General features: G+C 47.5%; 2 protein-coding genes and 2 non-coding genes across 4 annotated transcripts; 1 reads left to right on the top strand and 3 right to left on the bottom strand.

The window, feature by feature from the left end:
* Positions 1-1,863: 1,863 nt before the first annotated feature.
* LOC135818437 (thioredoxin reductase-like selenoprotein T1a) lies at positions 1,864-8,234 on the bottom strand. Its single transcript, XM_065331809.1, has 5 exons — positions 7,979-8,234; positions 5,458-5,689; positions 3,891-3,978; positions 3,171-3,274; positions 1,864-2,452 (listed from the first exon to the last, which is right to left on the bottom strand). Exons 2-4 carry the CDS (start codon positions 5,575-5,577, stop codon positions 3,177-3,179), a joined length of 306 nt encoding a protein of 101 aa, XP_065187881.1. The 5' UTR covers positions 5,578-5,689; positions 7,979-8,234; the 3' UTR covers positions 1,864-2,452; positions 3,171-3,176.
* A 1,700-nt stretch (positions 8,235-9,934) lies between these two features.
* LOC135818436 (uncharacterized) lies at positions 9,935-16,940 on the bottom strand (the record flags this gene model as incomplete). Its single annotated transcript, XM_065331808.1, is given in 4 exon segments — positions 9,935-10,823; positions 11,414-12,027; positions 14,213-14,314; positions 16,881-16,940. Coding segments are annotated over 4 exon segments (858 nt in total), but the record flags the coding sequence as incomplete, so codon positions are not given.
* On the bottom strand, positions 14,597-14,720 carry LOC135818645 (U5 spliceosomal RNA). Its single transcript, XR_010553744.1, has one exon. It is a non-coding gene; the product is annotated as a U5 spliceosomal RNA (small nuclear RNA).
* A 1,985-nt stretch (positions 16,941-18,925) lies between the features above and the next one.
* LOC135818633 (U5 spliceosomal RNA) lies at positions 18,926-19,049 on the top strand. Its single transcript, XR_010553734.1, has one exon. It is a non-coding gene; the product is annotated as a U5 spliceosomal RNA (small nuclear RNA).
* Positions 19,050-19,513: the final 464 nt, after the last annotated feature.

Raw genomic sequence — 19,513 nt, 5'->3', positions numbered from 1 at the left:
CGCCAAATGCGGCAGGGCCAGTCTCAGGCTGGTCGCGTAGGCGGCAGGCCGGCGGGCGACCGGCAAGGCTGCATTCGCATTTGGATCACCGAAGTGATACAGGTGCTTCGACGGCACCCCGTGGCGCATCAGGGAGGCATCTGGGGCCCAGGCAGCCCGCCCGTAAGTGCACCACCGTATCAGGTATGCGCAGGTGGAGCAGCGGAGCAAGATGTGTGCCGGACACTCACCATTATCCGGTCGTCTGCATGGTTGTGCGACTTTACACAGCCGGCACTCATTACTTGCTATTGCTTGCAGAAGGTCAGAATTTGTGATGTGTGCCGGACACTCACCATCATCCGGTCGACTGCATGGTTGTGCGACTTTACACAGCCGGCACTCATTACTAGTACTTGCTATTGCTTGCAGAAGGCCAGAATTTTTTTTCTTTTTTTCTTTTTTCGCTCTTTCCCTTCTTCCAGGCACGGCTTCATGTTAGAGCAGTAAATTGCAGTTAGGGACTCAGCTAAGTCAAGCTGGACTCAGCGTGTCAAGTTTGGCATAATACAATAAGCGCGCTATCCCCAAACAGTTGTGTGGTTATTGTGTGAGTGTTAGGCCTAGCCCAAATTTGCCGGCAATTCTTCCAGCAAAATATCGAATTTTCCAACAAAAAGAAATTGCTGGCAAATTCCGAGCAAAATATCGAATTTACAGAGGATCCGGGTGTGTTTTGGTAATTTTATTCAAATTTCGTTGGTTTCATTGGGCCAACGTCGTGCTGAAAGAGCTCGTGCAGGTTGTCAGGGGTACATAAATTTGAAATCATGCTCCAAAATCCGTAATACTGACACCATTATAAGTTTTGCTTTCCTCGTCAGAGTCACCATCCACTTTTACCAAAGTAGACGGTTCAATCGAAGCCATTTTTGCCACAAAGCAGGAGCAAAATGGAGCAAAATATCGGAAACGAAAGGCAATGCCAAGCAAAATATGGAAAGTGATCGGGCAAAATTTGCCGGCAAAATATCGAAGCGCCCCGAGCAAATTTGGGCTAGGCCTAGTGAGTGTATATGCAGGAGTCCGCGGTCACGTGAGGGGGAGTGATAACTCCTTTTTAGGGAGCGAACACACTGAACACAATCATGCAGGCTTGTCGTGATAAACCTAATAGTTGCGTGATGTCCACCACTTTCTGAACATACCTAATATTGACTTCGTAGATCTACTCGGTCAATATAGGAAATAAATACCTCGTAAAAGACCTCGGCTTCATTTCGGTTTTTATAGCAGTGTTTATATTCCCATAAACACTACGACATCGGTGTTTATTCTATTAAATTTTAGCAGCAAGGAGTAGAAAATATGGTATTTTACCACTCCCTGCTTAGCAGCTCTACACAAAAACTATTCGTCTTTGTGGTCCACTTTCACAATAACACACAGAGAAGTCTCTGCTCTGAGCACGGTGGCTCGACAATGGCCGTTGGAAAGCGTACCAGGCCACAAGCCTACTACTGGGACCAAGAGTACATCAACTATGACTCTTGCTCGGACTTCGTGCATGTGTACACGAACGTACTAGTACTAGTACTCGCAAATCAGGGCTCAATCCTGCCCTTCGCCTTGCCACACTAGGGACTCCTGGCCTAGAGCTAGCATTCTTTTCACACGCAGGTGGAGAGCCATCAACTGGATTATGGAGGAGGTGCATCCCCCCAGGAAAGGCATAGCTCGATTTAACATGCAATATTGAAGTACAATCGTGCACACAGTATCCATCGTACATAATTATATCCTGCAAGGCAATTCCCCCGTCTGATAGGATTGAGTTCCGTCAAATTCACCCCGACGCAGCCAAAATCAGAAGAAGCCGTCACAGAACGTTGAAATATGATCTTATCACCGCCATGATATAAATAAATAAAAAAACACAAAAAATATCCTGACAGCAGGTGCTGGCCATAAGTCTAGAAAAAAACCCCACATCAAAAGCCACTTGTCACCAAAAGGCTCGTGATTGTGCAGCAGAAACCTTAGATGTTCGTCCGGGAGAAACACGAAATGTTGCGCAACATGCAGGCGCGTGCAGAAAAGAAACTAAAAAAAGACGTGCCGAACGCATGGTTTTCTCGGAAGAAGCTTTCTGTACATACGAATTTGTTTATAGAAATCTATTAGAGTGCAATTTCGAGATGCAGCGAGAAGGAGTATACGGTGGATAATGGTTTATAAGCTAGTGGCTTGTAAAGCATGCACAGCCTGCAGTCATGCGGGTATAACTTATGATAGATGGGACACAGTGAAAAGGTGAGGAGGTCTGAAGCTGCACCGTGTGCTACTTGCCGTCCCACGAACAACAGAGCGTGGGGGGATATCGGACGCGAAGTGCCACCCAGGACGGGAGCGGTTGAACCTCGCGTCGTCACGAGCACGGCGTTGGTAGCACGACGGTACACGCCAGCGACACCTGAAGTCAAGAGACCGCAGAAACAAACATGCCTCAAGAGACCGCAGAAATAGACATGGCTCGTCGGTAGAAATGTCATGTGCATCGCAAATGCTTATGCTTGGTCATTCTAACTGTACCATATTTCCGGAGTATAAGCCATCCCCCCCCCCCCCCCCCCCCCTTGCCACGAAATACAGACATCGATCCTATTTATCACCGTTAATTTGATCAGAGTAAAAGGCGCACCCCCTTTTTTTGGGTGAATTTTGTGTGTTCAAAGTGCGGCTTATACTGGAAAAATAGGGCAATTTAATTGCCACTGCTACAGCTGTCCATGTCAACGTCAACCTTGCAAATAACAACAACTTGGATATAACAACAACTGGCGAATAATAATTACTATCTTCAGACCAGTGTGTGAACAGGGGACTAACTCTACTGTGCGCATGCCTAATCCAGATCATGGATACAGTGTCTGCTCTAGGATTTCAAATCAGCCGGGTGCACGTGTACCTGGTACAACTCTTGCAACCGGGTCAGTTCCGGGTACATTCAAGTGCGGCTATTGTACATCAGCGAGTCTTAGGACTTCCTGATTGAGTCCCAACCGGGTAACAAGTGAGTGACCCTGTGTTCTTTTTCCAAGCGGGTCCAAGTACCCCCCCCCCCCCCCCCAACAGGGTCGCTGACCCGGCTCTGGAGCAGACACTGAGATAGTTATGCATGAAGAGCCTACCTTCCTTTACTGCGACTCGTAACGCTTGGCCATGTTGACGAAAGAAACCATCTCCTCAAGAGAAGGCAGGCGGCCAGACTGTAGCTTGGAGAACACATCATGTCCTACACACACGCAGACACACACCCATGCGCACACACAAACACACAACATTTGTGTAATTATGTTGCCCGAGGATCGCTTAGTGTGAGGCTCTTGAGTGGCAGCAAACAAACCGTGCTGCCTTCTGTGTTACAAAGCTCTAGCCCGGATATTGAGCCTGTATGAGCAGAGGAAGTGTGCGTACTATTGAGCAGAGTATGAGCAGTGGACGTGTGGGTATTGAGCACAGTATGAGCGACGTAAGTAGTATACTAGTACTGCATACATGCACACGAAATGGAGACAAAACACTTTCCAAACAAAACAACAAAGCGAAAAAAAAGCACAACACACTGCATGGCGACAATCTCCTCTCTGTGCGTATGCAGTTAGCTGTGTGTTGGTCTCTTGGTTGGGCGCTCGTGTCTGCCGTGCTCGCCACTTGTTTTCCAGCAAATGAAAATACCCAGATAGGCAAGATAGCCGAAACGCAAAACCGCACTCCATTGTTCTCCAGGAGGCGTAAATACGCTCCAGCCGATTTCCACAAGCTGGAAAGGGAACCGGACACATGATCGCAAGAAACCTCCGACTGTATAGTCAGAAACAAGGATGAGGCGGCTGACAAATTGAACATACCGTTCAAGGACACTTCGAAAGCACCCGTCGCTAACAGTTGCTGCTCGATGGCGTTGCAAGCAAAGAACGTGATCAGTACGGATGACAGCTGCACATGGACACAAGTACACACGCACGCACACACACACACGAGACCCCGAGAAAGGCGTGAAAACAAGAATACACGTCAGCCAGGGCAACATGCAGAGGCTAAACTGCAGGTGAAAACAAAGTCAGGGGCGTCGGAATGTATTTTAGTGTGGTACGGTCAGCCATCTGAAGTACAATTTACTCGTGGGGGAGGGATGGCTGAGCCGAAAATTTTGGAAATTTGGAGCCCAAATCAGGGCATTTTATTGATTCACGGGGTACTTGGGGCAAATAGTGGTACGGTCAATACCGTAGTGACCGTACCGTGTGCGACGCCCCTGAAAGTACACGCACAATGACAATAAAACTTCAGTATTTATAATGTACATGCACCTAGGCTGTGCAAATCTGTACAGTACTTAAGTTATAATGTACATGCAACTAGGCTGTACAAACCGGTCTTTGCCGCGGACTCAGCTGCTCTTGTTGTTGCCGAGGCGGCTATCCCCTGTTGAGGTTGATGGCCGTGCTCATTTATACCATGTTCTCATAATTTCTGCTTTTCGTGCCATTCTTGCTTCTTGTGTTTGTTTGTTCTCCTCTAGTTTTCTTATGTTCGCGGAGAAGGCGGAGAGCCGGAACACAGAACCTTTAATTTTTAATTTTTTCTTTAATTATTTACTTTTTTTACCAGGCGTGGGCCATCCCCTGATCATAGGTGCCAAACATTTAACCCTTTGTGTACGGACTGTACAACTTTCGATCCCCTGGGATCGAAACTTTTCAAAATTTCAATCGATCGTAACTCAGTCGTTCCTGGGTTATATCCGAAAACTAAATATGTAGGTCAAAGAGAAAACTCCCAGCTGTCCATTGAAACAATCGCTGAAGCGCTTTGATGTGTAGTTCCAGAGTTACGAAGCTCGAAAGTCGAATCGCGGCAAATGTCGCTCAATAGCCGCTCGCGCAAATTTGAATGAGGGATTTCCCCATCATTCTGGGCATGCAGTGACGTAGAAACATTATCAAAATGGAAAACGGACTCATGGCAGTTTGTGAATTTTTTTTGAAGTAAAAGTTAGTTGTTACGAGCAAGGAGAGCGAAATGGCTGATGCAAGACGACTTCTGTCGGAATATTGGCGTTGCAGCTAAGACGCTGGGCTGTAGCGCTGGCGTTTTGACCTTCATGGTGGCAAGCGTGGGCGCAATGTGTTCCTCTTGCGACGAGCTTTCCAGGAAGCCCAAGATTGAAAAAATCGTCAAAAGGAGACTAAAGTTATGACCCAGATAATTATAGAATTTGAGGTGAGTCGAGATCAAATTCAGTCTGTGTACAATTTTTTCAGTACATAAAGGGTTAAAACAAAATGTTTGCCGAAAAAATAATTTCATGTCCTGTTAAAAAAAATCTGTACAGTGCTGTATAATGTACATGCAACTAGGCTGTGCAAATCTGTACAGCCTAGTTGATTTATATCAGCCTACGCCCACGCTCACCTTGTTCGTCCTCATCCAGTCGAACCACTCGGGGCCCTCTCCTGCCGGCACCCTGGCATCGGCAATGATCAGCGCTGCAATGGCCAGCAGCTTGCCGTAAGAAAGCGCCGTCGCAATCATCGTGTTGGTCTGCGACGGCGGAAAGTTGCCACCCTCCACCTGTAGCTCAGGAAAGCGCTGCTTGAGCGCCTGAGTCACCTGCTGGAAGGCGTTGCGGTACCCTCAGGAGTAGCTAGCACGCACAGTTCAAACACCGAACACACAGACAATAAAAACCTAGCAAAACACAATGAAACGCCCACGTGCAGCGAGAAGCTGCATTCGACGTCCGTGATTGATACGCGCACAGCACAGCAGCACATTCACATGGTGAGGAAGAATTTTAACAAAATGACGATAAATGTTGACAGCGGGGGAACTCGATGCGTTAGCATGCTAGAATAGTAGATGGGACAGTTCAGAGCTGAATGAGATCTCATTGCAGGGCTGCAGACACCAGGAGTTAGGCAGAGTACGCACAATCCAGCATAGGCCGCCGCTGTTGGACAGTTTCTGATTTCCACTGAAAGCCGGTAATCAAAATTTATACCTTCCACATAGAAATGAGAATTTTTTTTCTTTTGTACACACTACACAATATGGTTGTGTTGCCAATGCCTAGTTGTGGCCATGCTGCACTAGCAACATGCAAGACCGTATCAGTGTCTGCTCTAGGTGTTCAACCCAGCCGGGTACAGTACATGTGTCTACCTGGAAAACCTCTTGCAACCGGGCCAGCGCCGGGCGCGTAACGCTCAAGGGCGGCTACTGCATATACATCAGGCATTTGTAAATAGGTTTACGACTCCCTGTCGTAAATAGGTTTATGACTCCCTGTCGTAAATAGGTTTATGACTCCCTGTCGTAAATAGGTTTATGACTCCCTGTCGTAAATAGGTTTACGACTCTCTGATGTACATGCAAGAACAAAGGGTGCTGGGCACACTGTCAACATGGTCAACGCACCAGCAGCCTGTTTACCCACTTGAAGAACCAAAAATTATCAACATGTTTACTCCCAACCGTGTCGCACGTGGCCCGCTGTTCTCTCTTTTTTTTTCAAACAGGTCCAAGTACCCCCAAACCGGGTCGCTGACCGGCCCTGGAGTAGACACTGCGGACGTGTTCTTGAGATATTTGCGAGTGCTTGATGATCGGACAATTTCTACAACACTTATACCTCGTTTATCGGGCGGTCTGGGACCGGGCACTGACCGTAACTTTGAAATGTCCGCAACTCCGAATCACACACATCATGATGGGGAAAGGCCATTATATGGAACGTGACGTCACTAATTATACAAGTGACAAAGGAGTAGTAATATTTCCACTGAAACTCGCCCAAAGTGTGCCCGGCAGACCGAATTGCCAGTAAATTCGTGGTCCGGATAACCGAGGTACGAGTGTACTCAGTTCCTCTATGTTATTTGTTCGTGTGCGTGTGTGAATTGGCGTATTGCATAACAAGTCTTTCCGTTCTTCGTATGCGTGCACGGCTCTGCGCCAAGGTGCAGTGGGCACTATCTCTCAAACTACATAATTGTACCACAACTCGCCGTCAGTGTACTGTAACACCTAGACAACTGCATGCACATACCAGTATACGGCGCTGCTCTATGAAATCCCATCGCACGAGTCAAGTTTGCAGCATGCATCAACCGTGACCTATACTAGCAGTGCACAGCCCAGTGATCACAGGTCTGGCGCTGCACAGCACCCAGTGCGACTCGCAAGATTGGATTTCAAACTAACTAACTGAGGTTGCGTTTGGTTGGGCATTTTCAGAATGTAAATGAGAACCATCCTGGAATGAGAATCGGCAAGAATCACCTGACCAAACTAACGCGCCAGAATCAATTAGGAATCACTGGACATAGCAATTCCATGATGTCGTTGCGGAACGGCGGCTGTCTTTTCTTTTACCCGACTCTAGTTTTCTTGAGAGAGTCAAGGTACTTCTGAGTGCATGATTTGAGGCACTTGAACCTGTTGCTACATTGTTTGGCTCGTGGCAGCCATTATCATTTTTGATTCCGGAATGAGAATGCTCATTCCAGCATGTGAGGTGGAATGATCATTCTCCAAAAAGAATCATTCTCAGCGATTCCCATTCTGGAATCATGTGGAATGGGACCAACCTAACGCACTTTTTTGACCAACCAAACGGGCGAGAATGATTCCGAGTGATTCCAAGTGATTCCCATTTGGGAATGTGACCAACCAAACGTAACCTGATTGCGTCGTGTTGTTATCCTTACACTCTGATCTGGTGCATGTACTACTGAATAAAAGAGTGTCTGCTAATAATTATTATTTCACATTTTCAGAACTTGAAGATCAACTACACCATTGTACAAACTACCGGCGCTGGGCAAATATCATGATGGTGTGCAGACGCTCCAAGTTCCCCATCCTGTCTATAATTGCACAGTGTTCATGGTGTTGGCACGATCATATGAATGTTACGTTAGTCGTGACTCACCAGTAGAGGATTCGCATGGTCGGTACAGCCAAGTCCGAGCGAGGCAACGTTTCAGTTTGATCCCTACCTAGAGCCATGCCTAGGGCCACCGTGATCAGCGACAAGGCCAGCAGTAGCCGAGCCATGGTCGGGTCTAAACAAACCAACTGGCCAACACCCAGGTGAGGAGTAAGATCGTGACCAGCTCAGCTTTCTTGAGGAAACGCCGAGGAACTGGTGCTTGAAGAGCACACGAATGAAACTCAAAAAGTGAGGACTTGACAAAAGAAACATGCAACAACACACGCAAGCTTTGTAGTGGTCGCCAATGGAAACCAGATGGAAAGGTCGAGAAGGAGGAAGTGGGAAATCCCCCAATCACTTTACTACCCGGCCGTGTCTTTTTTTTCTTTATTTACTACCGTACATGTACACGTGTACGTGTCTGGACTCGCACGTACTGGTATGGTGGTACAGTATTATGGTACATGTAGAGTCTTGTAGACTGTAGTATTGCACAGTATTGGTACTGACTGCATGCATGCTGCCTACGTCTGCAGGCTCAGTGCTACATAACCCCCATACATGTATGTACTAGCGCTATAGCAAGAGTCCATAAACAATTACATGTATTATTTTTTATTTTATTTATTACTGACAGTCTGTAAACCGTGAAATTATTGCGATGGTCTAATTTCTGCGAAATTCGCGACTGCGTGGAAATCGCGAAATTTAGACAGCGCGAAAAGGAGATCCATGAAAGGTTTAGCAAGAATGCCATTCTGCAATCGTAAAATTAAAACCTCGCAAACCTGTCCGGATTCTGAAAACGCGAACTAAAAACGCCGCGAAAATTTCACGCTTCGCAGTATGCACTCTTGCCGTCTTGGACGTTGGTACTAGTACTCTTGTCTCTTGATAATACATGTACTTGTATGAAATAGAATGATAATCTCCTCTTTGATCTTTGCCCCGGCGGTCGTTTATTTGGACGTGGCACATCATACAAACTGATCATGCACATAGATCTACGTATGCACATACTGCGGATAAGCGCCGGGCCTTCCAGTTCCACCAAGCATGATGGCTGCCATTGATGGGTGAAACAGTGTCACCAAGATCATTGCCCCCCCCCCCCCCCCCCCCAGGGGCGTCGGAAGGTATTTTAGTGTGGTACGGTTAGCCATCTGAAGTACAATTTGCTTGCGAGGGAGGGGTGCCGCCGGAACCGAAATTTTGGAAATTTAGAGCCCAGATCAGTGTGTTTTATTGATTCACGGGGTACCTGGGGCAAAAGTGGTACGGTCAATACCATAGTGACCGCACCGTGTCTGACGCCCCTGCCCCCCCCCCCCCCCATTCTGGCAACCTAACTAAACAAGACCAAACCAGAGTACAGTGAAACCAGCTTAAGCACGATCAAACCTCTTTTTACTTTTAGGACGAAAGCCAAGCCGGGACCCGGCGATGCTATTTGTTCGGAATAACGAGAGCTCTTCTTCTTCTCTAAAATATCCATATTTATACCCAGTGACTGTGCTATGAGCGCCAGTTCTTCTATAAAGGGGCATTGCTCGGTGCGTGTTTGACTCTCACGACCGGATTTCATTGTGCAGCACTGTACTGTACCTTGCAATGGCCACACAGGACTTTTTACAAGTACAAAGACATTGTATATCGGTTCACGGTCAGTTGAACTTGGATATGGAGTACCTCAGATATTCGTATTCGTATTCTATTATAATTATTACTGCGCAAAGTCAAGCGCGATCATAGCCCAGTAATATGACAGCGATGGGGGGGGGGGGGGGGGGGGCCGGGGGGGGGGGGGGGATATAAAGAAGATAAGTACATAATGTGTATGTCCTTTGAAGGTACATGTACAGTATCATCATGGTTATGGTTTCACTGCATACAGTGACTATCCCATCCACGTAATGGGGTGTCCATAACTGGCACGCCTGGAGTAGTCAGTGATACGTAGATAAAAATTGGATAACATTTTTCCTAAGCTAGAACAAAGCAAAGTCATAATTGTTTAGGAGTAGCACGATCATGTTTTGCCTTCAAATAATTATCATACTACAGTGTGAATTTGTCTTCAGAGGCTAGATAATGGAATACTGTTCACGGAATACTGTTCAAGCAAACTTGATCCCTCGGTACAAGGGGATGATATAGGTATTCCTAAATAAAAATTCGGTGCAGACTTGAAGTCGAATTCCCGAACCATGACGCGGTCGGAGACCTGCACTAAAAATCAAATGAAAATGTTCAGTGACTGTGTGTCAGTGAGGGCTGCCTTCAGAAGCTGTGTACCCGCAGCACGGCACCGCGGAGTAGACTCAATCATGGAAGCTCTTCTACCAACACCACGCCCAAGCACAAACACGTGTTGATGTAAACGGTGGACTGCTCAGCTGTGGGCAGCCTCCTAGCCTAGGTGACAACTGTCACATTCATACTCGGTGGTCGGCGTGCATAGCCAATTGCTCCAGCTTGCTATGAGCACAGTGCAGTAAAGCCTATCGTCGATATCTACACCCTACGCAATGAACACGTTCAGTTGAGCATTACATGTTGCGTGTCTCGGCCGCAGCATTAAAACAGCCGGTGTAACAAGAGCGCCACTCACACACAGACTTCACGCTGCCTGGAACCCGAAGATGAAGGATGCCCGCAGCGCAAGAGCTGTACAAGGCTCAGCACTGCGCGAGGTGGGACAGCACCCGTACACGCTTTGACGCAGTCATAGCACGAATGCAGACACATCCGCATGTACCTCTATACAGCTGCTGCTTGGGTACTTTGGTGGCCAGATCCACGGATGAGCGCGATGATTTCGTTTGCTGATCGATTGATAGGCCTGCCATGAAACACAACCACATTATAAGACACATCAGCCAACTTCTGGAAACGTGTACTGTAAAACCGGAAAGTCTAACGAGTCACAAAGTCTAACGTTTTAACGACCAACTTTTTTTCCGTTATTTGAAGAAATGTTATCGCGAACCCGGTTTGAGATGTCTGTGTAAAGATGCGCATACAGATGTGTGGCCAGGTAGCCATTGTTAAACTTTCTGCACGTTATCATGCCAAATTACACAAAAACGTTAAACTTTTTGGTCGTTAAACTTTCCGGTTCTAAAGTATTAAAAGAGCAGTGATGGAAAGTGAAATCCGGACCCTGGCTTACCACGGTTTAGTTCAAACATGACGTGTATAGCATAATGAGACTACGGTCACAAGAACTGAAGTGCTGGCACACACTGATGCATGATATTGTTGAGGAGTACTTGCAAGTGTGCACACTCATGCACGCACATGCACACACGCACGCACGCACACACACACACACACACACACATACACGCGCGCACACACACACACACACACACACACACACACACACACACAAAGATTAGGAATACACGGGCAGCAACGCCACAAACTCACACTTCGCACGCCGGCGGGAAGACGGCAACTGAATACTCCTCTGCACCGTGCACATCAGCCAAGGCCCGACCTGGACTGGTGTCAGCCGCAACACTGTCATCAGGCTGAAGCCCATCCAACACAATGGCTGTGTTGTCAGTGTGTTGATAGATACTATCGTATTGGGGATGATGGACACTATCGTCGATCTCGTCATTCCTCCGCATGGCTGAACTAGGCAGGGCAGGTTGTTCTTGTTCAGCACTCCAACCTCTGTGTGTGCTGAGCGGAGTCGGGTCAACGGTTTGCGGTGAGCGAGAACGTCTGGTGCGGTTGGCCTTCTCATCGGACGTTACCAAGCACACGGGCTGCTTGCGGTACTCTTCTGGCGCACGGCTGGACATCACTGCAACGTCACCAGGTTCGTCTGAGCTATGGGCGTCAGTTTGGCTGGACAGCATCTTGAGTTGGCGAGGGATCGATCGTTGCTTGGGCGCCACGTCGGGGACGTAGCTGCGAGCATTGGCGTCATTGCAATTTGCTCCAGGAGGATAGGGCATGCGAGCTTGAGATTGCTCTACTTGTGCTGGCGCCGAGTAGGAGTGTTTCGGCCTGGACAGTGCTGGACCACGTGGCTGGAGGAATCCAGAACCAGCAGAGACACAGCACCATACATACACATGCACGCACACACGCACACACGTACACGTACACACACACACACACACACATACACACTACTACTACAACTACTATAGCATGACTGCCCCATAGGGCCACGTCACTCCCTTGTGACAGGGAGCCAGAGTCAGGGTAAGAGAGTCAATGCTGGCGAGCCACATGCCGGTTGAGATCTCATGGAAGCCGAAAACGTTTGTTGCAGAGACGGCACTCATATACACATACACACACACACCCACACACACAGAAATTGGAAGTACATGCAGTATCGAAGTCACATCAGATCACTACAGCCCTTCGGTTCAACGGCAATCCAAATCATAGTTTTAACATAAAAAATGTATTACAGATCTAATGCAGAGGCGCCACACAAGGCATGACCAGTAGGACCAGGGTCGTACCACTTTTCATCCAGGATTGTCCGCCTAATTCAACCAGAAAAGCAAAAATCAAGGATCTTCGAACTTGTACAAAACTTCATAAAAGACAGCAGTATTCGCATGGGCATGTCACTAAACCAACTGCAGATGCCCAGCCATGACCGCGCAGCAGTTATGAAGGGCACACGGAATGCTATAGCCCACCACATCCAGGACAAGTAAGCCAAAGCAATCTTAATGCATTGCTACGGACATTTGTTGAATCTGGCCTGCCAAGGAATGGTGAGGGATGTCAATGTCGTGAAGGATGCTCTTGACACCACATTCGAATTGAGCAAACTCCCTTTAAGTACTCTGCCATGCGGACACCTGAGTTCAGCAAACAGAAGGAGGAGATTTCGCCCGACGAGCCAGGTTTCCACACTCTGTGTCCAGCTCGTTGGACAGTACGTGCCGCCTTGCTGCACAGTGTTCTCATGAACTACGAACTTATCCAAGCCAGCATCAAGAGGTTCGTTGATATGGCCAAATATGACTACGAAATGTCTGCAATGTGTAACGGTGTTGGCCATCAGCTTGAATTATTTGACTTCCTGTTTGGTGTCAGCCCTGGGCATCTGGTCCTACGTCTTGCTGACAACTTGAGTGTGGCGTTGCAGCAGAAGTCCCCGTCTGCAGCTGACGGTCAGCGCACGGCTGCTGGCACTGTACAGGCACTGGGGAAGCTCCAATGCCACACAGGGTTCGATAAAGTTTGGGCCGGCGCACTTGAAAAAACAGTCCTCTGTTGACGTGGCTGATCCTGAGCTCCCGCGGCGACGGAAAGCACCTACCGTAACATTCTCTCTTCTAACTATATTGGGGATTTCATCCTGGAAGGTTTCAGTCTCATCTTAGTCTAAGCTTGTAGAGTCTGATCTTGCGTCCGTCTTGTCTTCGTCGAGCTTTAGTCTCAGTCCAGTCCAGGCTCAGCCTTTGCCTTGTTTTTAGTCTTGTCTCTACTCTTGTCCCGTCAATAATACAATGGAGATAACCCTAATCAATCGGTGTCTTGCGTCTGCGAATACGAACCTATACGGGGATAAAACCCATAAACAATATAAATCGATACAACAGAAGCAGGCGCAGCAGCTGCTCACTACCCAGCCACTGTTGAGGAGCACTATCGACCAGTATCTTACTAGGCTGTTGACAACATCGTGAGTGCGATTGAAGACCGATTCAATCAGCCAGGCTTGCAGCGGTACGGGCACTAGGAGCAGCTTTTGCTGAAGGAAGCCACTGGTTCTGATTGCACCGAGAAGTAGCGTCAGGTTTCACAGCTTTGTGCCCGAAGAGAACCACTTATATAGTGCTCTTCAGGCACAACCATCACCAGGGATACAAGCTTTCAGAGACGCTCCGTTTCCCAGTGCGACAAAACAAGTCATCGCCAAAGTCGCAACCACTATTTCGTGCTTTTAACGACAGCTTCTACAATGGACATAAACAGAGCCCAAATTTGGACAAAATTGCGGGGGAGGCGTTTTTATATCCATTGTGGAAACAGTCCTGAAGTGATTGTGATGACTAATAGCCCCCGTGATCCCAAATTTGATTTTTTTCGCAGGAGGTGTTCCCCGTACCCCTCTTCCTCCTCACCTCCCATCGGTCATACCACTATCTACTAGTATTTTAGGACTGTGTGACGCCCCTGTGAGGTAGCCGAGACACATGCTTATACACGAGAGTACACTACGAGGCACTTGTGATGACATACCCGCACGACACACGGCTTCTTGGCAGGTGGCGGCTGAGAGGATTCCACCTCGTCCACTGAAATGAGATAGCGAGCGGTTTCGAATTCTTCACCGGCAACAAGCTGCAACCGTGAATACACCAACAACAACACAAACACACATACACGCACATTATGATCTTATGGTTGACAATATCCAGAGCTCAGTTATCAGGCCTGTACAGGCTGATGTAGATCAGGAGTGATTTAAGGGGGGGGGGGGGGCTATATAGTACTCTGGGTTGTACGTAGTGTTCCAAATTTTACAGCGCTTGCATGCTTTCCATGCAATAAGCAGACCGCAGTCAAAAATTCAATATTGTAGGTCGAATAACCCACCACAACTCTCTTTCTTTATTTATATGCAGCCCTGCTCAATGAACAAGGGCTATAAAAAAATTCTTGAGAAGACTCCTTCATTGCTCCCCTCCACGGAAATCTTTAGTAAAAGGCGAAAGATTTATTCGTGGTTGAAGGGAAGCCAGAGTATGACTTTACTGTTGTTGCCAACAGCTTTCAAACACAACTTACGCACAGTGGCAGAACTTTCAAATTTCTTTCCAGCATGCAGACAAACATCAAATGAAACAACACAAACAAACGCAAGCAAGGATAATCCATGCCCTAACCAAAAAGCACCACTATTGTTTTAGCCGAGATTGGGTAACCATGGCAACGCTAGGTGCGCAGTACAAACACAGAACAGTGGCCGTTAGTGGTGTGAATTAGACGAAGGTTGATTAGGTCCCTGAATTACCCACACCGGGAGATGAGTGACGCTGCGCGTTGAGCAAGTCCAAGCTCAAGCCCAGTTGATCGTCACGGCAACAGCATCATCTCCTAGCCGCATCATCCCCTTCACCCATTTAGCCACACGTTTGTTTATGCATGGCTGGTGGTGATCCTGTTCTTGTGGTCCAGCCTAGTCTTGTCATCGCAACTAATCGGCACTACGGTGGTCCCATATTCATAGACAAAAATAATATGCAACCTCTCCTGTGAGCGACATACAAAGGTTGTAATATATTGACTCCCTAGCGCACAGTCACATTTAGAGGCTGAGCTGTCGCCAGTTGCAGGAGTCGAGTAATAGAATGACCCACCGACTCAGTCCATGCCTTTAGGCTGCGGTCACACCAAGCGCGATTCAGCCATTCAGCGGAAAAAAGCGCTTTTTGACTATACAGGTACATGTGCTGGTTCTCTAATAGGGTTACAGTATATCCAGCGATTAACATTTTAGAGATCCTCAGCAAAAAAGGACGATATAAATACGGTACTCACTCCCAGCCGTGACAAAAGACGATATCGGGTAACGGGAAAACATTACGAAGCTCAAAAAAACCGGGCCGACGTTCGACATGCATGGTAATTCTGCAAAAAATGCAAAAACTCGCATTGTTTTGTGACTGGCAGGAGATACAAAAAACATGTGTGGATCGAGACCGGGGTCGAGACTGTTCCCTTTTGTGACTTTAAAGGGGAAGTTAAGGCAAAAATTAAAATTTCACCAGTTGTAGTCTTCGGGGTGCTGAGTCGAATGGTCTTGGTCCGAGAAAGCTGAGACGCTCCCTTCCTACTTGAATCCCAATCGAACTCGCGCACTTCCACCGAAACTGGGTGACTGCGCCCTACTAGATGGGGATTTGTATGCAAAATGTCACTAAAAGCGCCATTTCGTTCTTATAAAAGCACGGATGACCGCGATTGGCCCATATGTTGTAGTCTTTTGGACGCTGAGTCGACTGGTTTTGGTCCGAAAAGGCTGCGATGCAGCGTTCCTCCTTTATTCCCAATCGAACATGCTTGAACAAGCGGTCACGTGCTCCTGCGTACACCAGTCAGCTGGTCACCGTGCCTGCAGGGTACAACTTACTAGCCTGTTTGACCTTTTTTGGGTGCAGTCCTGTCACTCGAGTTGAACTCGAGTTGAACCTTGGTGTGAAAGTTGTCGCCTGCTGGCGGGTGACCAGGTGATTTGGGCACCCAGGAGCACGTGACCACTTGTTCAACCATGTTCGATTGGGAATAAAGGAGGAACGCTGCATCGCAGCCTTTTCGGACCAAAACCAGTCGACTCAGCGTCCAAAAGACTACAACATATGGGCCAATCGCGGTCATCCGTGCTTTTATAAGAACGAAACGGCGCTTTTAGTGACATTTTGCATACAAATCCCCATCTAGTAGGGCGCAGTCACCCAGTTTCGGTGGAAGTGCGCGAGTTCGATTGGGATTCAAGTAGGAAGGGAGCGTCTCAGCTTTCTCGGACCAAGACCATTCGACTCAGCACCCCGAAGACTACAACTGGTGAAATTTTAATTTTTGCCTTAACTTCCCTTTAAGCTTTTTTGGTGAGTTTTGGCTTTCACCTTTCCCCAGTGAATACACAGTGATTTATCCAATGGAGTTACGAATACTAGTTCTTCTTAAGCAAACATTTGTCTTATCAGTGTTCTTCCTAACGAGGTTTCACTGTAATTACGGTGGGCGGAACCTCTTTCTACTCAGCTTTGTGAGCTGCAGCCCAGTGCAGCCCAGTATACGACGTAGGCTGACTTACCGCTTTGCTCAAACTGGCTACCGTCAAGTGCTACAAGTGTTTGCAATGGGCACAATGGCCACATGCGCTGCTACATGATAACGTGCTCACCTTACTGGCCGGGCATGAAAAGGACGAGATGACCGTTTTGCTTTCATCCAGCAACAGCACCTACGGTAGAAACACAACAGCGTGAACACACAGGGAGACTGACTTAGAACTTACTAGTGTACCAGGAAATCGTTGTGACCAGGAAATAATGGCATAGTTCCTGAAGCCGCACTGAGAAGCAATGCGATATTCGCAACATAATCGGATACGGAAGAGAGCCCGATGACTGGAAAAGTGTTGAACGGTACTTCGCATAATTCACATGACGCCCTTGGTGCAGCGGAAACTGTCCTGAATCTACAGGATTCCGCTTGATCCAGGGATGCTCGTTTGATCCCTAGCACCTTGGTGCATGAAAATTAGTCCCGTAAAATACAGGGTTCCGCTTGGTACAGGGTCCGGCAAGCACAGGTTTACTGCACTGCCTATGAAAACCCGTAAATCAAACACAAACGCCCTCACAGAGTACCGGTGGGTACACATATTGTACCCCCCCCCCCCCCCCGCTAGAAAGAAAAGATCATCTAGTAAGAAAAAAAGTTCACTTCCATAGCTTGGATTCGAACCCGGGACCTACTCACGGCTGTTAGCTGCACTTGGATCGCGGCAACTTAGTTTTCTGCACGTGAACCATGAAAAATCAATGCATGCTCATGCATGTTCATGCATAACCAGTCAGCTGGCCTGCTCGCCCACGCATTTGACAGGTAACAATTCCATCAAATTTGAGATATCGCTTCGTTCGAAGTCTCAAAACAGTTCTAAAGTCACCAAACCACGCTGGTAATCGATGGCTATTCAATGTTAACATCTTCAGGAAGACTTCAGCCGTTTCCCGAGAGTTTGGGCATCGTTGCCGTTATTTTTCACGGTGTTCTTCTTCCTCCTGTCTGGAGCTGCAATTGCATCCTGGAATTATTTGAAAGGTATTTCGTGCGGGCTGTGGGGGGTTCCAACAGGCATAAACTGACATCGCTATAGGATAACTGGTAACTTTCACCCTTCAAGGAGGTAGAGCAATGAGAATTTTTTTGTGGCGGTCGTCCAATTTCTGTGGCGGTCGTGGCTGTATTTGTGCATTTCCAAGGCTTTCATTCTGCCTGATACTACTCTCTGCTGTATGGGAATCGTGTTTAGGCACATGTAGCTGTCTTATTTGGTAGATCTGCTGTTTTCAATCACTTGGGACACTTTGTCTAGCCTATTTGTCTTTCGTTCGTGCCATCTATCAGTTTTGTGGGGTGCCCTGGCCTGTATTTGTGAAGTTCTCGAGTAAAGACCCTAATTCTTGACTGGAGTCACGACTTGAATTGTATTTGCTGGGCGAGCCCTTGTTCACGCAGTTGTCCTTATCGTAATAGTCAATATCTGCTTGCTGGACGGACTAGCGGCTAGAATAGGGATGACCAAATGGTCCATGTGTGTACTAGTACACGATTGTTGTTTCCATCATCGTGAAATGAGCGTTGTGGAATTGCAGTCGTCTGCCTTTGGCACTGAGGACATGAGGAGAGTTGATTGTTACTTCTGCTCAGCAATGAAGCGATCATCAGCTCTCTTTGTTCTAATTATTGACAGGACATACCGGCATCGCAATCAAGTAAAGATTAGGCAAACCTCGCCAACCTCCAAAGAGAGTCAAAGATATTTTCTCCAAATGCAAAGACGATCTTTGTGAGTTTGTGACTTGCATTTGCGTGCATACATGAGCAAGTCACAGACCACGGCACGTGCGCGGTTACCATGCCATCTCGAACGGACGCCATCTTTCTAAGTTGCCGCTTCTTGACAGCCGTGTACTGGTCAGCCTGATCTTAACGAATCAAGCACAGACATTGGTTGCCATGGTTCCAGAAAAAAGACGGCACGCGGCATAACATCAATAGGAATTGCCCGCTATTTCTAGAGAAGAGACGAGCCGTGTCATAAGGTGACATGACCCTTTCTAAAATAGATCTATTGCGACAACAACAAAAAATAGTCGTGAACGCAACCACTTGAACTGCTTTCGCCTCATCAACCTACCGACTCACCACTGTAAAGTCATACTCTGGCTTCCCTTCAACCACGAATAAATCTTTCGCCTTTTACTAAAGATTTCCGTGGAGGGGAGCAATGAAGGAGTCTTCTCAAGAATTTTTTTACAGTCCTTGTTCATTGAGCAGGGCTTTTCAAAAAAAAGCAAAAGAAAACAGTTGATTTGATCGAGGAGATGGTTTCTCTGTGTCTTCTCCATGCGCAGATTGCTGTGGTAGCTTAACACTTTTTTTTACCTTACAGAGCCGGTGTTTGTAACATGTGAGCGTAAATATGCCTTCCGATGCCTATCCCCATGACTGTTTCCGCTCCCAGGTATAACATTTCAGAGTGAAGAGGATCCAGGACCTACACTAATTGTGCAGTGGCATATGGACCCTTGGTTGTGGACTCTTAAGAGTCGGCATCCGGATAAGTCAAGTGTGCGTGTGTGAAAGTCTGCTTCTGATGGCAACATCATCATCATAATGCCAAGGTATGGCTGTTGCAAAGAACATGTAACGTGCGGACACGCACGCGTGTGTGTGTATGTGTGTGTGTGTGTGTGTGTGTGTGTGTGTGTGTGTGTGTGTGTGTGTGTGTGTGTGAGCGCACCT

This window comes from Sycon ciliatum, chromosome 5 (genome assembly GCF_964019385.1).
Source record: "Sycon ciliatum chromosome 5, ocSycCili1.1, whole genome shotgun sequence".
In the NCBI taxonomy this organism is placed as follows: Eukaryota; Metazoa; Porifera; class Calcarea; order Leucosolenida; family Sycettidae; genus Sycon; species Sycon ciliatum.
Note: the sequence above shows the minus strand (reverse complement) of the source record. Positions and strands in the feature narration are given on the sequence as shown.